The sequence below is a fragment of the Anolis sagrei genome, chromosome 1 (assembly GCF_037176765.1).
Source record: "Anolis sagrei isolate rAnoSag1 chromosome 1, rAnoSag1.mat, whole genome shotgun sequence".
Lineage (NCBI taxonomy): Eukaryota > Metazoa > Chordata > Lepidosauria > Squamata > Dactyloidae > Anolis > Anolis sagrei.
This window is the reverse complement of record NC_090021.1, coordinates 183,460,928-183,480,693: the sequence shown is the minus strand read 5'-3', so window position 1 is coordinate 183,480,693 and position 19,766 is coordinate 183,460,928. Positions and strand designations below refer to the sequence as shown.

The window sequence follows — 19,766 nt, the reverse complement described above, 5'->3', positions numbered from 1 at the left end:
GCCTTCAACTCCCAGAAATCCTAACAGCTGGTAAACTGGCTGAGATTTCTGGGAGTTGTAGGCCAAACTCATCTGGGGACCCCAGGTTGAGAACCACTGCATTACACTATGTAACAAAATTTGAAAAAAAAATCTGTTCCTGGTTTGAAAGTGTTGTTTCCTGTTTCATTGTGCTGTCCTTACTTTGAAAGTAGTTGTTGTACTGCCACAAATTAGGTTGAATTGTTGAGACTCTATAACAGGGGTCCTCATATTTTTTTAAACAGAGGGCCATGTCACAGTCCCTCAAACTGTTGGAGGGCTGGATTATAATTTGAAAAAAACCTGAATGAATTCCTATGCACAGTGCACATATCTTATTTGTAGGTCAAAAAACACTTTGAAACAATACAATAATTAAAATGAAGAACAATTTTAACAATATTAACAAATATAAACTTATTAGTATTTCAATGGGAAGTGTGGGCCTGCTTTTGGCTGATGAGATAGGATTGTTGTTGTTGTTGTTGTTGTTGTTGTTGTTGTTGTGTGCTTTCAAGTCGTTTCAGACTTAGGTTGACCCAGAGCGAGGGCCAGGTAAATGGCCTTGGAGGGCCACATCCAGCTTTCGGGCCTTAGTTTGAGGACCCCTGCTCAAATGACTACAAATGACTCATAGTTAAGAACAGGGTGAGACAACAGGAAGTGAGAGAAATCTATGCCTCAGAAGGAAAAATCACTCCTGAAAGCGTTATCATGGGGAATAGGGTGTCTCAACTGAAGCTTTGGCACCGATCCTTGTTTCCACAACAAGCCACATTTAACCAAAATCCAATTTGTGAGGTAAAATCTTCTGAACAGGGGCACAGACAGCATAATTAAACATCACAAGGGTGTTAACCATTCCCTATGCTACCCAAAGCTACCCAAAACTTTTTATATATATATATATATATATATATATATATATATATATATATATATATATGCCTGGAGTTACTCTTAAAAATGTACCTGTTATGATTTACATACAAATTCAACTTACCTACAGAACCTAACAAAATGAAGTTCAACAGTGACAAATGCAAGATACTCCACTTACGCAGAAAAAAATGAAATGCAAAGATACAGAATGGGGGACAATGCCTGGCTCGAGAGCAGTACGTGTGAAAAAGATCTTGGAGTCCTTGTGGACAAAAAGTTAAATCCAGGGAAGTCATGCTACCCCTCTATTCTGCCTTGGTTAGACCACATCTGAAATACTGTGTCCAATTCTGGGCACCACAATTGATGGGAGATGTTGATAAGCTGGAATGTGCCTAGAGGAGGGAGACTGAAATGATCAAGGGTCTGGAGAACATTGGCATGATTCTTGTGTATAGACATGACCTTTTTAATAGGATACTGAGAACAAGCAGTTCACAAATAATTCATAAACCTAAGAAACTGCCCATTCTTTATCACCTCAGTTCCTCAGATAATCATACTCTCTCTGTTCCCAGAAATTCTGTTAGATACCAATCCTCTGTAACTTGGGGATTGTCTGTATCAGTATATCTTCCAACAAATAATATGCTTAACTATCTATCTATTTCTCTAACTATATTTAGAAGAGCAGCTTGGAAACAACTGAAGAATGCTAAGACCGGTGAAAAAGCTAGCACCTAGGAATGAGCAGGCGGACGAGGCTGCCTATTTAGCCCAGTTAGCAGCACAAAGAAATGCCACCGCCTTCTTTGAGAAGTATGAGCGAAGTGAGCTTCAGGAACTGCTCACCATGTCGTTCTGCAGCTGGTTGGCATCCAAAGATGACTTGCGCCGTCCCTTAGAACTTCCCGGTGGAATTATCGAGGAGATGAAATCCTTCGCTGTCCACACTGTTATTTTGCTGGCCCCAGTAGAGCCTGGGCTCGCTCTGGACTGTAAGGAAATCCACCAGATGATCAGGGAGTTAGCCGTTGGGATTTACTGTCTGAATCAAATCCCTTCGATCAGTCTGGATGCCAATTACGACCAGAGCACATCGTGCTCAATCGCTCCAGCATACTTTGACACAAGGATAGGGCAAATGTTAATCTCTGTTGACTACATGCTGAAAGCCTTGTGGCATGGGGCATACATGCCCAAAGAAAAACGGGTCCGATTCTCTGAACTCTGGCGTTCTAGCATGGACATTGATGCAGATGGCACCCCTCAAACAGAAAAAACAGCATGTGCGGAGTTCTGTCAAGCTGGTAAGAAGAATGTGTAATGTTCACTGGTTTGTGACTAGCACACCACATTTGTAACTTGTTATATATACAATATGCTTACATGCAAGGGGAAGGAAAACTTCCTATAGAGTAACATATATGACCACTGCATGTATGTATGTAGAAGACTAAGGCCTCTTCTACACTGCCATACAAAATCCAGATTATCTGCTTTGAACTGGATTATATGGCAGTGTAGACTCATATAATCCCCTTCAAAGCAGATAATGTGGATTATCTGATTGGATACTCTGGAATTTATGACAGTGCAGAAGGGGCCTAAGAGGGTATGACTTGCCGAAGGTCATCTGGTAGTTTCACGGCTGAGTGAGATTCAAACCCCAGTCTCCAGAGTCATAGCTCAAATGGCTACATTCTGGTGGCTCTTGACATATACAAACACAAAACAGAAATAGATAGACCAGTATCATATCCCACTCTGGTTTGAATCCAAAGGAGTATTTGTAAGGGTTAGGGTTAGGGTTTAACTGGGGTTAGGCTTAGGGTTTAAATGGAAGATGATTTAATATTCAAGTGTCAATCCAACCTAACTATTTGCAGACAATACATGTTAACACTCGGCAGCTCCAGATGCTGAAATACATATTATTTATTATTTATTATTTCATTCTATTTATTCTTTTTTTTTAAAGACATGTAAAATTAAAAGATCTAAGCAGATGATGTGAACGACCACAGTCTCAGAACCCAGGAAGGCTTTTCCCATCCACATTCTGGTCCTAATGCAATGACTATTATTCTCATTGTTCCCAGCCCACAGGGTCACAGTGGCTGGAGATAGTAAGATTTGTAGTCCTACAGATCTGGAGAGCACTGAATGTTTGAAACCTGGCCAATAAAATTACTAAACCTGTGCATTGTGAGCCTTAGCACTTTCAAATGCAGTTCTCTGAACTTAATTGGTATTACATTATTGCACACCATTTACATTTGTTTCAGTTCTAAAGGTATGTCCATTTATGGCAGGATGTATTTATATTTTGACAGTACGACCCACTTATCCACAGATTCAACATCCACAGTTTCACTACCTCACACCCCAAAATATCCCCTTCCTCCAGACTGTTCCTGGCCTCTCTAGGTCCTCCAATGTGATTCTATGGTATACTTCCAGCCCAAGTTTAATCAAAATGTAAGGTCTGCTATTATCCATAGTTTCAAGTATCCACGTAGGGCCTTGGAATGTATTCCTGTGGATACAGGGGTCGTACTGCATGTGTTCTTTTACATTTTAAAGAGCCTTTATGTACATGTGTGTCATACAGGCCTAGTTGATATTTCAAAGGAGCCAGATTTTCGAGGAATCTATGATGAAAATATGAATGAAGATCCAACTTATGATCCTAACAGCACAGAGGAGAAAAAAATCTTTATGCAGTTTGTGGAGTACATGCTCCTTAAAATGACATTTGGTAGTACTGAGATCCAGCAACATGAAAATTTGTTCTTGTTTGATGGTACATACAACATCACTAATGCCATAAGAATGACCGAGGACCGTCTTGATACCGTTTCATACCAGAGGTTGCAACAGCGGCTAATTCTTCAACAAAAACTTGTGAGGAAACACTTGGAGAATAAACCAGAAATCCGGAAGAACATCGCATACCTAAAGCTCCTAAGCTTTCTTATTCCATTCATTATCAGTTTAAAAAGAAAAAACAAAGTTCCAAATTTAAGTCGGCTTCTTCAGCCTTATTCAGGTAGGATTATATTTTCTCTTTATATTGTCAGATCTCTCTTAATCTGTCAACAAGGTCCAATATGTATGAGTTTAGTATTAAAATATTTGTTTTTATGTGTAACAACAGTCATCTCATTCAGCTGGTGAACTTATACAATTGTAAAATGCAAGTGGATGGGGTCCATACCATAAGACAGGAAATGTCTTGTGGCATCTGTGACGGCATAGAGCCTGCTAGCCAGCCATCTTACTTTCCTACAGCCTCATCATCTGGGAGAAAAGAGGGAGCAGTGGGGCGAATCTGTCACTCCAAGAGTAGCTCCCTCTCCTCAACGTTTTCCCCACCACGGGAAAGTGTTGACCTCCTGTGCTGGCTCCCGCATTAGGGAGAGTGTTGTGAGTCAGCATTCTGACACCATACCTACTAGTAGTAGTAGGAGAAGAAGAAGGAGTGATGCAGAAACAGAGGAGTGTCGGGCAATGCTTTCATCCAGGTGACATGTGATGTCCCTCCTCTAGATGGGGTGAAAGCATAATAGGATGCTGAATTTACCCCATCTGATGAAGTTCCCAGATACGTATGCAGTCAGAGCAACTTCTTCTTTAACTGAGCTGAAGGAAATTTATATTGTATTGTCGAAGGCTTTCATGGCTGGAATCACTAGGTTCTTGTGGGTTTTTTCGGGCTATAGGGCCATGTTCTAGAGGCATTTTCTCCTGACGTCAGGAGAAAAAAACTCACAAGAACCCAGAAATTTATATTTATTCCTAAGGAACTAGCTTTCCCTTCAAGGTGGTCTTAGTGACCTTCCAACTGTCTTACAATCTTATCACAGGGGGGCAGGGTGCGATGTCTTGTCAGCAAGCATGGAGAAATGAAAGATGCAGCAATGCTTTTCCCATCACAACCTGGGCAGAAGAGAAGTCTCCGGGTTTAGAGAGAAGTATCCTAGGATGCTTCCATGCTGGTTAGGCCTCTTCCGGAAGTCGAGGGATGTCATGTGATGGGCCGCGTGCCAATCCGTCCCTCAACTGAGGCAGGAGCATCCTAAAATGCTAAAATTTCCCATGTGATGAGGTCCTTAGTCTGGCAAGGACAGCCTTGGCTAACCTTCCGCCATTCTACTTTCTTGTTGCTTTTCAAATGTCATGATTTCCCTTTCTTCCTCTTCTGGTTTGGCAAGGACAGTCCTAGTTTATCCTCTTCATCCCTAAAATGCTCCCTAAAATGCTCTAGTTTTCTCCCCCACTTCATTCTGTTGCTGTAAACTGACTTCACACTCTTTTGATCTAACTGTGATGTTGCTCAGCCACACGTGTCCCATTGTTCCTCAAAGGGCATGCAAAAGGGACAGCCTGGTAGCTGGCTCTGTCCGCTCTTTGCTTTCCCTTTTACGAAAATGGAGGGTTGGCTAAAACCTTTGAGAGCTTTTGCTTGAAGACATCTAGAGCACTGTTTAAGAAACAAAGCCCAAAAAAATTGGCTCCACAGACCTTTTGCCTCTCTCAACACAAGAAGTCAAGAGACACATAGCCTAATCTGATAAGGAGTGGAGTTTAGTGGAAATCCCCCCCCCCCCAACACACACACACCGAGGCCTTTCACAAGCTGAAGGAAGATACTTCATAGGCCTAAAATCATGCAAATTCTCAGGAAAACTGACTAGAACATGAGATCCCCCCTCCCAATCGGAGGGAGGACTACCTATGGTTTTGAGGGATCCTAAATAATAGCCTATTCAGTTTAATATAAGTATATACAAAAAGACATTCAGTAGTTCTTTTTTGTTATAATAGTGATTTGCAACACTATTTTTCATGTTTGTTGAAAAAGATGCATATCTTGATTCTGAGTAAATAATAATGGCTGGTGTTCAGAATTACAATTAGAGATTCATAAGGACTTGTAATTGCTCTGGGTACACTAATTCTATGTAGTTGAAAACCATCTTAACAATCAGCACTATTCAGTCCACCTTAAAAGCCAGTTGCTGGGAGGGGAAAGGAGATCCATTCATCTTCCAATTGTGGTGTAGAAAGAATGACCTTTCCTTTCCCTGTACCTCCAGCAAATAAGCCTGTAGCCACCAGAAGCAGGACCCCATCACAAGTCCTTGTCACAGTTTTACTTGTTGGAGAGAGGAGGGTGGAAACATCATCCTTTTTATGTGTGTGTCCAACAGCAGCTTTAGCTTAAAGTGAAATCAAGGAGCTTCATGCCAGGAGATGAGTAACCAGTTCACTTGGACAGCAACACTAACCTTCTGCTCAAAATCCTGTTTGTCCTTTGTGCAGATGACAAAGTTAAAACTGAACGTGAGTTGCCTCCACTTTTGCTTGGACCAGATTTTAAGTGCCAGCATTTTATGTATCCCCAAAATCGTTATTTCCATCTCCATGGTGGCATAGAATTTGATATTGGTACTCCTTCAGTTGGAAGCGTCTCAGAGGAGATTAAGGTACTTTGAAATAGTTTAGTCCGTGGCTTGTGAGTTTTCTTAGATCCAGCTGTGCCTCAGGGGCTGAAATAGCAACAGTGGCTTCCAGCATTTCATCTATCATATCATATCATGCCTCTCTTACACAGAAATGTCAACATTTCTGACTTAGTTTGGATTATGAGTTTGGATGATGAGTTTGGATTGTTTTTTATTAAAGTTTTAGCAGTTTAATCAACTTTTTTCATGTTTTAATGATAGAAGCAATTAGGAAATTATATTTATAACCCAGGAATAAATATCACGTTACATAGTGTTATGGAATGTCTTCCCCAAGGAACCTCATCTGGTGACAATATTACTTTCTTTTATGTATCGGGAACCACAGAAACTTTTTGAAAAGATATTTTATGTAGTTCTAAGCATGTTGTGCTATTTAAACATAGTGGTTTTCTTCTACTGATATTCCCTCCTTAAAGACTCTTTTTTAAAAAGCAACCTGGATAGGAAGACTAATTTTGTTGTTTCTCTTTCCATCTTCCAACTTTTACCCAGCCCTCTTCCAAGTTATCCTGAAAAGATGTAGACCAGGGGTCCTCAAACTAAGGCCCGAGGGCTGGATACGGCCCTCCAAAGTCCTTTAGCCGGCCCTCAATCAGGGTCAACCTGAGTCTGAAATGACTTAAAAGCACACAACAACAACAACAACAACAACAACAACAACAACAGCAACAACAATCCTATCTAATCAGCCAAAAGCAGGCCCACACTTTCCACTGAAATACTAATAAGTTTATATTTGTTAAAATTGTTCTTCATTTCATTGTTTTTAAGTGTTTTTTGCACTATAAATAAGATATGTGTAGTGTGCATAGGAATTCATTCATTCTTTTTTCAAATTATAATCTGGCCCTCCACCAGTTTGCAGGATTGTGACCTGGTCCTCCATTTAAAAAGTTTGAGGACCCCGATGCAGACATAGATTATACACATATTTAATTAATTTTATTGAAATCATTATAACCACCCTATCTTCTAGGATCACAGATTGGCATCCAAGTAAAATGAATTAAATGCTCAAGAATAATTTAAAATATTATTACAATAAAATAATTTGATATAAACATATATTGAAAAAATATAGACTAAAATGATTTCCCGTAAACTAGTGCCCGGTTTTGGTGCTGCTAACACAAATGTTTCATAAGCCCAGATCTGCCTCATTACTTTAGCATTTTTGTTACAGGCTGCCTATGATGAAATTCATGAATGTGCTAAAAACCATCTGTCTCAGTTGCTTGACCCCGATGCACCCTATCGAGAGCATTACTCAATACCCATAATGGATTTTGGTGGCAAGAGGTAAAGACTATGAAGTTGCTTTTTATTCCATTCTAGTAATGGTTCACTAGAACCAAGACAGGTAGATAGATAGCTAGATTATCTATATAAATAAAAATGTAATGTTCGTTTGTGGGATTAACATAACTCAAAAACCACTGGACGAATTGACACCAAATTTGGACACAATACACCTATCAGGCCAACAAGTAACAATCACTCATAAAAACACTGAAAAACACAGCGGAAGGCACTTAAAAAGCCAATAAATAAATAATACATTACAACGCAAAACCGCATATACACCCAAATATATACACATACATATATGCACACACAAAACACATATACCCAGACTGGGCCACAGCAACGCGTGGCAGGGGGCAGCTAGTATACAATAATCTTGAATACTGTAAATTGTTCAGATAATTAAGGGGAAAGACACAGTGAACCAGGAATAATTAAATGCAGCATTTGTTGCTGGACAACTTCTCAGTGAGCGTTTTGGGTTGGTCTGCATTAGACCCCTCTCATTCTGCTACAGTGGTGCAATGGGTTAAACCCTTGTTCTGGCTGAACTGCTGACTTGAAGGTCGGTGGTTCAAATCTGCGAGAAGGTGTGAGCCCCTGTCTGTCAGCTCCAGCTTCCCATGTGGGGATATGAGAGAAGCCTCTCACAGGATGGTAAAACATCCAAGCGTCCCTGGGCAATGTCCTTGCAGATGGCGAATTCTCTCACACCAGAAGCAAATTGCAATTTCTCAAGTTGCTTCTAACATGAAAAAAAACTTCTGTAGCAACTGTTGTAGCTGTACTATATGTGATGCAGGAGGGCCCCAAAGCACACTCCCACAGCACTGAGCCCTGCAGATTAGCAGGACAGAGCCATCTTCTTTTGAGAAGAAACAGAGGATATTGTTGTATGTACCTCAGAGCACAACCATGAGAATTTATGGCATCCTTTTATCAGTGGCTAGGGCAAGAGGGGATAGTGGGGGTTACAGAAACACTTGAAAGACAATGTATTGTCGAAGGCTTTCATGGCCGGAATCAATGGGTTGTTGTAGGTTTTTCAAGCTATATGGCCATGTTCTAGAAGCATTCTCTCCTGACGTTTCACCTGCATCTGTGGCAGCCATCCTCTGAAAAGCCTACAACCTACAACAACCGACTTGAAAGACATGTATGGTGCACAGGTTGCATTTTGCCCACCCCAGGTAAGAATACTGGGATGGAGGCAATGGGTACTAATTCTCATTTAGCCATGGAACTCACTGGATGACTTAAGGACTGCAAAAGGTGAAATTGCAGTGAGGACAAAACAGAGAGCCAAGAATCCTCTCTACCATCTGGAGAAATTCATGAAGCATAATAGTATTCCACGAGTTAAATTAAATAAATTAGAAGAGGTACTGTAATCCTATATTGACTGAGGTCTATCAGCCATATACTGGCCGATAGCTGCCATTTTTCTGTCCTTGGCAGAATGCAAAAGTAGATTTGTCAAGTCTCTGGAAAACCATAACCTATGCCCCCACTGTTGGGTTCTCTCAAAACTCTTCTCTAGTCCCTTCTTTCATCCTACCTCATGAGTTTGGGATAATAATAATAATAATAATACTTTATTTATACCTCGCCACCATCTCCCCAAGGGGACTCGGGGTGGCTTACATGAGGCCAAGCCCAACAACACATCAGTAAAAGCAAAACAGCAAGCAAATAAAACAGTACAATTAATATAACTCACATATAAACAATAACACAGAGAATTTAAAACCTTATGGCCGTGCCAGATGTAATAAATTAAAAATTTTAAAATAAACAATGGGCGTGAACAGAGGTAGGATGTATCTAAGCAGGAGGATTTTAAAAGATAATGTAGGGAGACCAACCCAACGGGTAGTAAAGTGCTTCTGAGGACAATTGCAGAGAATTAATCAGAGCAGGGCATTGTTTCCTTATTCAGGGAAGGCACACTGGAACAGCCACGTTTTCAGGCTCCTCCTAAAGACTACCAATGTGGAGGCTTGTCTGATATCCTTGAGGAGTGAGTTCCAAAGTCGGGGGGCCACCACAGAGAAGGCTCTCTCCCTCGTCCCCACCAATCGTGCCACCTGCGAAGGGGGCAAAAGGGATGCAATTTTCACCCCAAAACTACACTCAAACAGCCTAAAAGTAATGAAAAATGTCCTTCTATACATCAAAGAATCTTCCTCCCCAAGTAACTCTATACCAGAAGTGGTGTTAAACCAGTGGTTCTCAACCTGTGGATCCCCAGATATTTTGGCCTTCAACTCCCAGAAATCCTAACAGCTGATAAGCTGACTGGGATTTCTGGGAATTGTAGGCCAAAATGCCCGAGGAACCACAGGTTGAGAACCACTGCATTAGATCATTTCCTACTTACCAATTTGACCGAAATATGGCAAAATACAAAGACATTCGGAATAGGATAGATGGATATATCTTGCAGATTTAAAGAGAGTAGAAATTGTATCCTACCTCTCTTATACTTGTTCGTTCTTGGTTCTGTTGTTAAGAAGTTCCACAGGCTTGATGTATTTGCATTATGAACTACAGACTGTGGCTCCATTTACACTGTCCATTTAATACAATTTCAAACCTGTATTGAGAAAAGTGTTTTGTTGTGCAGGTGATTACATAGGAATCAGTTAGAGGCCTGGATAGTTATTATACAAACAACAGAGTGCTCATGTACATTAAGGGCTTTCTTTGGTGCACTTTTGTGGGAGTTTGATGTCTGACCACCACAGCTGAGGTTAGCTTCAAACTGCATTAAAAACCCAGTGAAGATGGGCCTTATAACACAGTATTTCAAAATATTCTGATTTGAGTTGTGTGTGTTTTCTCCTTCCCCTTCTGCATGTTCCAGCTATTACGTAATCGGCATTGAACTTGAACCTTTTTATCTGCTTTTTAAGAGCCAGTGGTGGGGCGCCATCAATGAAGTAGTAAGCATGCTTAAACCCAAAAGGCTACCATTAATTGATACACAAGCAATGGAATTATTTAAGCGAAGATTTGGTTACAAAAAAGCAATTAAATGTAAGGTATGTGTTCAGTTTGGGGTGGAAAGTTTAGCACGACTGTGAAGTACATTTACATTCTTATTGCTGTGACAGCTAATTCAGAGCAAATTTGTTCATCTGGAACTCAAAGAAGGTGCCTCTTCTGGAAAAAAAAGCTACCCTTACTTTCTGATTATTCATGGATCACATTTCTGTTGCCTTGCCTTTTGTGAGCTGGTTCAACAGTACATGTTTACCACTTTATTATTCTTTCTGTAATATCTGCATCAAACTTGTAGCTGGTTATATGAAAGAAGTAACAGTTGGAGGAGCCTTGCATTGGGAAAAATGTTTGGTGATTAGATGTGCAAAAGGATGGAGCTTATGTGACCGTAACAGTTACATAGCAGGGGGAGTTGGAACAGTCCTAGTTTGCCTGCTGGAATTATTAGTCTTTGTGGCAGAATGAAAATCACGTTTTATCAGTCCACACATTGTCTTGCCAGGGAAAGAAAATGTGCCATACAGATTATCAGTAAAGAACAAGGAGTTTACTCTTCGTAATGCAGAGCAACATATATACAGTCATGTGAACAGTTGCATTGACTCACACAATGTCCTTTGAGAGAGATTCAAATGGTCTTTAGGTATCCATATGGAAGATCTTCTTCCAGCAGCTCATGAAGCAAGAACTGTCTCTCTCTTGAAGCTCCTACACAGCTAAAGCCTAAATATGTAAGTGTTGCCAAAACTCCCAGGCTCAGCTAGCTTCTTGGCCATAGCCCTACCAATCAGCTTCGTGCTTTCCATTTTTCAGTTAATACACTCACCAACTGATTTTTTAATATGCTCTGTCTTCTCCTCTTTTGTATCTTGACTTTTAATTTGAACTTTATTTTGTCAATGACAAAATAAAATTACACACATTTTTTTCTGATAAGTATCGATAATGTAACTGGAATGTTGTACATTTTATTATTGTAGTTTTAATTTTCCTCCCAATGTGTCTTGTACATTATGTGGTTTTAGAGTCTGGCATATGGCATGAAAGCTGCTGCAGAAAGAGGGCTGGCTGCCATCTTCCTTTCCTTTTGTCGCAAGACCTCCATCTCTAGTCTCACTACAACAGATGAACATGGTTATTCACTGATCCATCATGCTGCTATCTACAACTGGGTGTCAATTATATGTCAGGTGGTTAAATCACCCCTAGCTATGAATCAGAGGCGAACCATAACAGTCACCCAAGGTAAGATATATTATCTTCTAAGCAGGGCCAACCCTACCACAATGCAGAGTGCGGCAGTTGGTTCAGGCAATATATCCTGAGATGTGAGGAGAGGACAAAAGCTCTTGCCTTACACTAGACCCTTTCTGCCATGTGTAGGGAAAAAAACTATAACACTGTGTAACAAAATACGAAATATTTTCTGTTCCTGATTTAAAAGTGTTATTTCCTGTTTAATTGTGTGTTACATACTTTGAAAGTAGTTGTTATACTCCAGAAACTTCATTCTTGTGGCTGCCACAAACTACAGGATGTCCCACAAAAGCAACGTTTTTGAAGTTTAATAAACTTTTCCTGTGTTTTTCTGAAATAACCAATTAGGAAATGACATTTATAACCCATGTGTAATACTGCCAGTGATGAATCACCAATCTAATAGATGGAATCTCAAGTGAGCTATCCAAGGCACTGAACCCCTTCCCTCTTCTAGTTTCCAGGAATAGTAAAGGTAAAGGGTTCCCCCTGACATTAAGTCCAGTCGTGTCCGACTCTGGGGTTTGGTGCTCATCTCCATTTCTAAGCCAAAGAGCCAGCGTTGTCCGTAGACACCTCCAAGGTCATGTGGCCAGCATGACTGCATGGAGCGCCATTACCTTCCCGCCGGAGCAGTACCTATTGATCTACTCACATTTGCGTGTTTGCAAACTACTAGGTTGGCAGAAGCTGGGGCTAACAGAGGAAGCTCACACCGCTTCCTGGATTTGAACCTGTTACCTTTCGGTCAACAAGCTCAACAACTCAGTGGTTTAATCCACTGCACCACCAGGGGCTCCCAAGACTCTACCCCGTCCTTTGCCCCAGCCAGAAAAATATTTTGCATTGGCAGCTCAGACCTGCAGCAGAGTATTTATGTGGCTTGCATGTTTTTGCAATTTTTCTCACTTTTGAGAACAGAGGGACTCTAAAACTCTGTTCAAAGAAGCAATAGCAGACGAAAACGCCTCTGCTGTGGCATTTCTTCATTTTCTTGATTCCCAAATAACCTCATGCATGCCTGAAGTAGGCCATTTCCATCCTTTTCTTTGAACATACTTGAGATACTGCATTGCTCTTTCTAAAGCTTTCTCAATTAGTAGGCACCTCTTCAGTAGATTTTGGGGAAAGGGTGACCTTTGAGATCATAACCTTTTGGAAAATCAGAATCTTCAAAGCCTTTTGGAAGAGAGATCTTTTTCATTGCTTCTTCTGGGTTTCCTGAAAAGAAGAAATAGGGCTGAACACCATCTGCATGCCATGAGCTCTCCATACTAAATGTCCCCACAACCTCTTCCAATGATTTCCTATATTATTAATGCCGTACTTGATGTTATTCAGATCTAGTTTAACATTACCATGACATACAACAAAAATTTAAAATACATAAATAAACAAGATACAAAACTTAAAATAAAATTTAAAAATCCAAACATTAAAACCGGATCACAATGTATGTCATTAAAACACACACATGCCCCACATTCTAGGAAACAGCAACCTTCCATTAAAAGCCATTCCTAGGTGATTTAAACAATATTTTTTCACAAAAAAAGTCAGAAAAATGTGTACTTTTGCACAGAATAATATCCCAAGGTGAATTTGAGTACTGCAGGAGAATTGTGCAGAACTATTATCTTCTCTGCTGTGAAAAGATAACTGTGGAAATGATTCATTCTCACTTGCAAATAGTCAAATATTAACATCCCTAAATTAAGCACATATGAGGCTTCAAATGCTTGGGTGGAATTTGACTGAAGTAAGTTTTCCATTGGCCAGAATGTCTACATGCAATAACACAAAGAATTCTCAAGCAAGACTGTAATTCTTTTGAATTTTTTGAGTTTTCAAACTTTATTGAATAAAAAAACATGTTTAACAGAAAATATGTTAACATTTGGATTAAGGGACATGTTTCATATTAATATTGTCATTCGCTTTATAAAGAAAGGCAAAGCTACAATACGTTATAGTTTCCACTTGGACATACCATGACCTGTTAGATATAGCTATGTACATTCAGAAGAGACCAAAACTGTGGTGAAAGATGAAAAATTATAAGACTGTAATTCTTATTGTTCTTTTGTTTTCAATAAATGTGTATGATTTATAAATACATTGCCTAAATTATTAAGTATTTTCTTGTTGTGGTTATTATTTGGGCAAATAGGCTAATGTGTACTACAAAAGAGTGAGAGAGAAAGAAAAAGATGTAGTAACCAAAAACATAACTATTACTATATTTTGTTTTAGGGAAACATGTCCAGAAACCCGATGCAAAACGTAAGTCATAAATCATTTGTCATCCTCATTAAGTTTTTTTTTAATACACTGTGTGCAATAAAATTGAACTAGTTTTAAGAATAGCAAGAGTTGAAATTTTAAAGGCATTGCCTACAAATTTCCTACAAATGTAAATAAAGTTACTCATTCAGAATACATTGATCAGATGGGAACTTTGGCCTTGCTTTCCATGGTTTAAAAAGCAAGCCCATTATGTGACCAAAAATAAATAAATCACATTAATTAAGCATATTTTTCCCAAAGAGCAGTTAGTGAGCAATATACATATAGAGATATATTGATAGTTTTTGTGTGGAAAAAGCTGAAAATTCTCTTAGTTAAGAATACTATCTGGTAAAAGTGTACAAATGCTCATTTTTAATTTGTTTGGGGGGGTGGTGGTTTTGGATCAAATTTGTTAGATTGCCTATACAAATCAATATTAGAAACATGCAGAAACAATGGGGGGGATTTAGAAATTGAAACACCAAATATTTTTGTTAAGATTTTGTAACATTTGGATGCCTCCCAAGGTTTAATTTTCAGTATAAGCATTAAGCAACTTTGGTAAAACTAAGAGAACATAAAGTGTTTTAAAAACCAATCTTTTGTCTTTGGCCCAATCAGCATAAGGAAGGCACTGGGGATGGGACTAGCAAAGGAGACTGAGAACACAGCATTCTGAGAAATGTAGTTTGGGAAGGCCAGGCCCCCTGTGGCAGAGAAGGCAAAAGGCCTGCCCTAAACTACATTTCCCAGAATGCAGTGCTCAGCATCAGCACCAGCCATGTAGAGTCTGTCTAATTATAATAAATAAAATGATTGAATCTGCAAAGAGGACTAAAGTAGATATAAGTATAAACAATAGCATTAAGCAACTTTGGTAAAGCCAAAAGAACATCAAATTACCTATCCGAATGCATCTCTCCCTATGAATCATCGTGGAGATTAAGATCGTCCAGGGAGGCCCTGCTTTCCGTCCTGCCATTGTCACAGGTGCGATTGGTGGGGACGAGAGACAGGGCCTCCTCGGTGATTGCTCCCCGGCTATGGAGCTCCCTTCCTGGTGAGATCAGGTCGGCCCCCTCTCTCCTGTCCTTTAGAAGTATGGTAAAAGCTTGGCTGTGGGACCAAGCTTTCGGGACAGGGCAATAAAGCAGCAATAGGAAAGATTACCAGGCCAATTAGATTTAACGCTGATGACTAGGATGGTTTTAAATGGTGTATTTTAATATTGAGATAAATGTTTTTAATGTTTATGTATGTGTATATGAATTTGTGTACCGGTATTGAATGTTTGCCGTATATATGCTGTGCTCCACCCTGAGTCCCCTTCGGGGTGAGAAGGGTGGAATATAAATGTTTTAAATAAATAAATCAAGTGTTTAAAAACCAATCCTTTTTTCCTTTGGCTCAATCACCATAAGCAAATACACTGAAGTAGCCAGCCATTTAGAGTCAGTCTAATAATAAATAAATAAAATGATTGAATCTGCAAAGAGGACTGAAGTAAGTAAGTAATAGTATAAATCTGTGCTAACTTGAAGTTCTATGGTTAATTGTGTGTCATATAGACACACTGTTAGACAGACATTCAATGGGATTGCTGTTGTGGCTTTTGGGGGGATAAATGTTTTTGTCTAAACTTTTAAAAATCACCAAAAATCTGTAGATGTGTGAATATTTCTGAAACATCTGGGGATTTATGTCCTGGTTATCTTGTGCATTGTATATAAAATTCAAATACATCACTCTTGTAGTTTTTTTTAAAAAAGTTGTTTATAAAAACTTTGAAAATTCCCCAAAACTCCATGGATAACTAAAATGTTCTGAAATTTGGTCAGCTAACAGTGGTAGATGTGTTCTACTAATGTAGCAAGTTTCATTCCAATAGCTTTAAAATGAGGGAGAAAGGAGCCCCTGGTGTTTTCTCAATTATAGTAATTGAATTATGTGCATGTGCAATTACTGTAACGAAATAGTAGCAAAAATTTCAATACTCTTGTTATAGTAAAAAAATTTCACTAAGTATACTTTAGAAACACTTTAGAAACGAAGTATATAGACTCAAGGGGCATTACGCTCACTTATTACTAAAGGTTATTTTGCCTATATACTGCAGTTTCCACAGGGATGACAGAGGAGTACAATAGCAAAGTTTATTTGACAGCTAAGACATGCAGTTGAGTTAAACAGCTACTTCCCTTTCCAAAGCCTGTTTGCAACCACAAAAATAGGCACATTGAAAAATGGTCCCTAGGTAACAAGAAAGTTGTACAGTTTAGGCTAAATAGCAAGAATGTATGTGAGCCGCACAATAGGATTACAATGCTAGTAAAATGATGCGTCTTTCTTATAATATGTGTCACACTGATTGAAATCTCATATTATATATTTGGTCTATAAATGAATCTATTTAGTTTTAGGAATCATTGGAAAAGATCCCACCCACGAGGAAACCGGTAAGTTTTAAATGAAACCAACATTGCCTTAGTTAAACAGGAACAATTCAATTATTGGAATTGCAGCGTGTGTGTGTTTAGTGAAGATATCTGCAGAACCATAAATATATGCTTCATCAGTATCTGTGGAAGGTCAAGGCATTGCAAATGTGTGGAGGTGTGTATTGAGACTGAAAAATGTAATAATATATTTGGAACATGACTTTGAAGGCAAATCAGTCCATTCCAGATAAAGCTACTCATGACTATTAATCCCAGTTCAAAGTAATTTGTTCCGACTTTTCTACCTGTTTTAAAAATGCATCAGAAGGTCTGTAATTGGTGACCATTAATATCCTTTGGTGTCACGTTTGATTGCTATCTATACTTACTCAGATAGAAATGTGTAGCTGAGCCAATGAAAAATCATAGTAGAGTCTCGCTTATCCGGCCTTCGCTTATCTGACATTCTGTCTTATCCAACGCTCTTATCCGATGCTCCTTTTTCCTCCAGGATTTCCCCTTCAATTAAAGGTGCGTTCCCCAACTCTCTTTCCATGCCCAATAAGTGAAAAAAACAAGACAAGGAGGAGGAGGAGGAAGGAAAGGGGGGAAAGAGGCAGGGCCGAGTTAGGGTTAGGATTAGGGTCCTCCTCCCTTCTTCGCTCTGATTTCCATGTTCCTCTTTTGCATGCGGGCACTCCCTGCTGGGCCGCTCTAGCCCTGAGGCATTGCCTTGCCTTAACCCTTTGAGTTCCTGTTGTTAGTACTCTAGGTGTCTAGTGCCATGTCAGACGGGTAACAGCAGGAGACTTGGTATTATCTGATATTTTCGTTTATCCGAAATTCTGCCAGCTCATTTATGTTGTATAAGCGAGACTCTACTGTATGTGAAATCAGTTATAATGAAATGTGGGGAAAACACATTGCTCTGACTGTATCTCTGCCTTCATCCTCATAAATGGAGCCTACTATTCAAGTTTTGAAATATGCAGAAGCAAGGTCTTAGATCTTTGAGGAGGAGAGGAGGTCACAGTAGGAAAAATGCAACAAAATCAATACAACATGCCTAAGGAGAGGAATAGGAGAAAGAGGAGGTGGTTATATACCTCAGTTAGATTCTAACCTATGGAAAACCTGTTGTTCTAAGAGGAGTTTACACTTGTTTATGTCATAGGTAGGTTTACATATCTATGCAAAGATCCACTCTTATCCAAGAAAAGTTTTCTTCCTCATTTTCTTTTTTCATACAAATTATAGAAAACATTGAGCACGCCCCAATCCTTATATGTATTCGGTGGATGGAGATAGATAGATAGATGGATGGATGGATGGATGGATGGATGGATAGATAGATAGATAGATAGATAGATAGATAGATAGATCGAAGTATGGTACAGATTCCCAAAGATTGTTTTGTTTCTAAATAACATAGTTATTAAGGCTTATATATCCATGTTTATAATGTTGTAAAGAGTTCTTTGTACATGTCCTTTGCACTCGTGTAAAACAAACATTTTGCTTTGTTTGAATGATTAAAGCATGAGGTGTCTTTTGCCAGTTTCATGGCTGCGTGCACAAATTAAACATGTCATATTTTATATATGTTTGTCCTTTTAAAGATATTGTACTATTTCAACCTATATTTCTTTTAGGGCCCTTCTCCACTGCCAAATAAAATCCAGATTATCTGCTTTAACTGGATTATATTGAAGTATAGATTCAGACCTCTTCTACACTGCCATATATCTGAGATTATCAAATCAGATAATACACATTATCTGGATTATATGAATCTATACTGCCATATAATCCAGTTCAAAGCAGATAATCTGGATTTTATATGGCAGTGTATAAGGGGCCTTCAATACACCAGGACCATGCAGCTAATTCTGTTGCATCTTCTGACTTACTAACAACAGGTCCTACTGCTTTGCACCTGGCAGCTCAGTGTAGTTCCCTTGAAGCACTTCATTTCCTCCTGGCTTTAAAAGCAGACTACCGCATACCTGACCATCGGGGATGGCTGCCTATACATTATGCTGCTTTCTATGACAATGTCTCCTGTATCACAGTTCTCTACCGAAAACATCCAGACTTGATTGAATCTGAAACACGAGGAGAGTGAGTATGCATAAAACAGGAAGCTATATAACATTAAGCTAATGTCATAGTCTGACTGGCCTTTGGATTCTTTTCACTCATGTAATATGGAAAGGAATCCATGTATTGAATTAATGCAAGGAAGAGGACATGAGTAGAGGGTTCAGGCATATTCCAGGACTGCTAATATCCATGTCTAAACCTGAAGGATGTGGGGAAAACTTCCCTAGCTACTACATTAAATACATAATTTACAGCCTGCTGAGCCTCCCATTGACTAGATTATTTCAGAGTATGCATGCGACCATCTGGATTAGTACCACTCTGTATAGATAGAGGAAATTTAAACCTCGCTACCTTTCCCCTCTATATCCGGCCCCTTGCAGAAATGGGGAAAAACCGTAAAATTAATGGGTTGTTGTGAGCTTTCCGGGCTGTATGGCCATGTTCCAGAAGCATTCTCTCCTGACATTTTGCCCACATCTATGGCAGGCATCCTCAGAGGTGGTGAAATCTGTTGGAAACTAGGCAAGTGGGGTTTATATATCTGTGGAATGTCCAGGGTGGGAGAAAGTAAAATTAATGATGGTGAAAAAAGTAGGCGTAGATTTGATGTTCTTTCATTCTTTTATATAATTTAATTTAAGCACTACTAATGTAATGTAACATGCAGTGTAGACTTGCTTCAAGGCACCTAAAAATACAGGACTCATTAGGTCAAGATGGAAAGCCAGACTAACAAATGAAAGGGGGTGGATGTGGGTTTGTGGTGGAGCACATGTTCAATCAAATGTCTCGTATTCTCTTTCCCATCTTGAATACTATGCCAAGAGAAAGTTTGGATGTAAATAAATAAGTACTGTAAATTCCAGCATCTCCATATAGGACTTGGAAAGACCCTTGCTTGAACCTGAATAACCATTATTAGATAATT

At 39.3% G+C, this 19,766-nt stretch overlaps 1 protein-coding gene across 1 annotated transcript in view; it reads left to right on the top strand.

Moving 5' to 3' along the window:
- The first annotated feature begins 1,210 nt into the window (after positions 1-1,210).
- Positions 1,211-19,766, top strand: part of ANKAR (ankyrin and armadillo repeat containing) — a 46,409-nt gene continuing 27,853 nt past the window's right edge. The window contains exons 1-9 of the mRNA XM_067470975.1: positions 1,211-2,213; positions 3,518-3,955; positions 6,232-6,395; positions 7,621-7,736; positions 10,609-10,786; positions 11,774-11,993; positions 14,259-14,288; positions 16,709-16,750; positions 18,652-18,853. Of these exons, the coding sequence (XP_067327076.1) occupies positions 1,616-2,213; positions 3,518-3,955; positions 6,232-6,395; positions 7,621-7,736; positions 10,609-10,786; positions 11,774-11,993; positions 14,259-14,288; positions 16,709-16,750; positions 18,652-18,853 (1,988 nt within the window). The 5' untranslated portion in view covers positions 1,211-1,615. The remainder of the gene's footprint in view (positions 2,214-3,517; positions 3,956-6,231; positions 6,396-7,620; positions 7,737-10,608; positions 10,787-11,773; positions 11,994-14,258; positions 14,289-16,708; positions 16,751-18,651; positions 18,854-19,766) is intronic.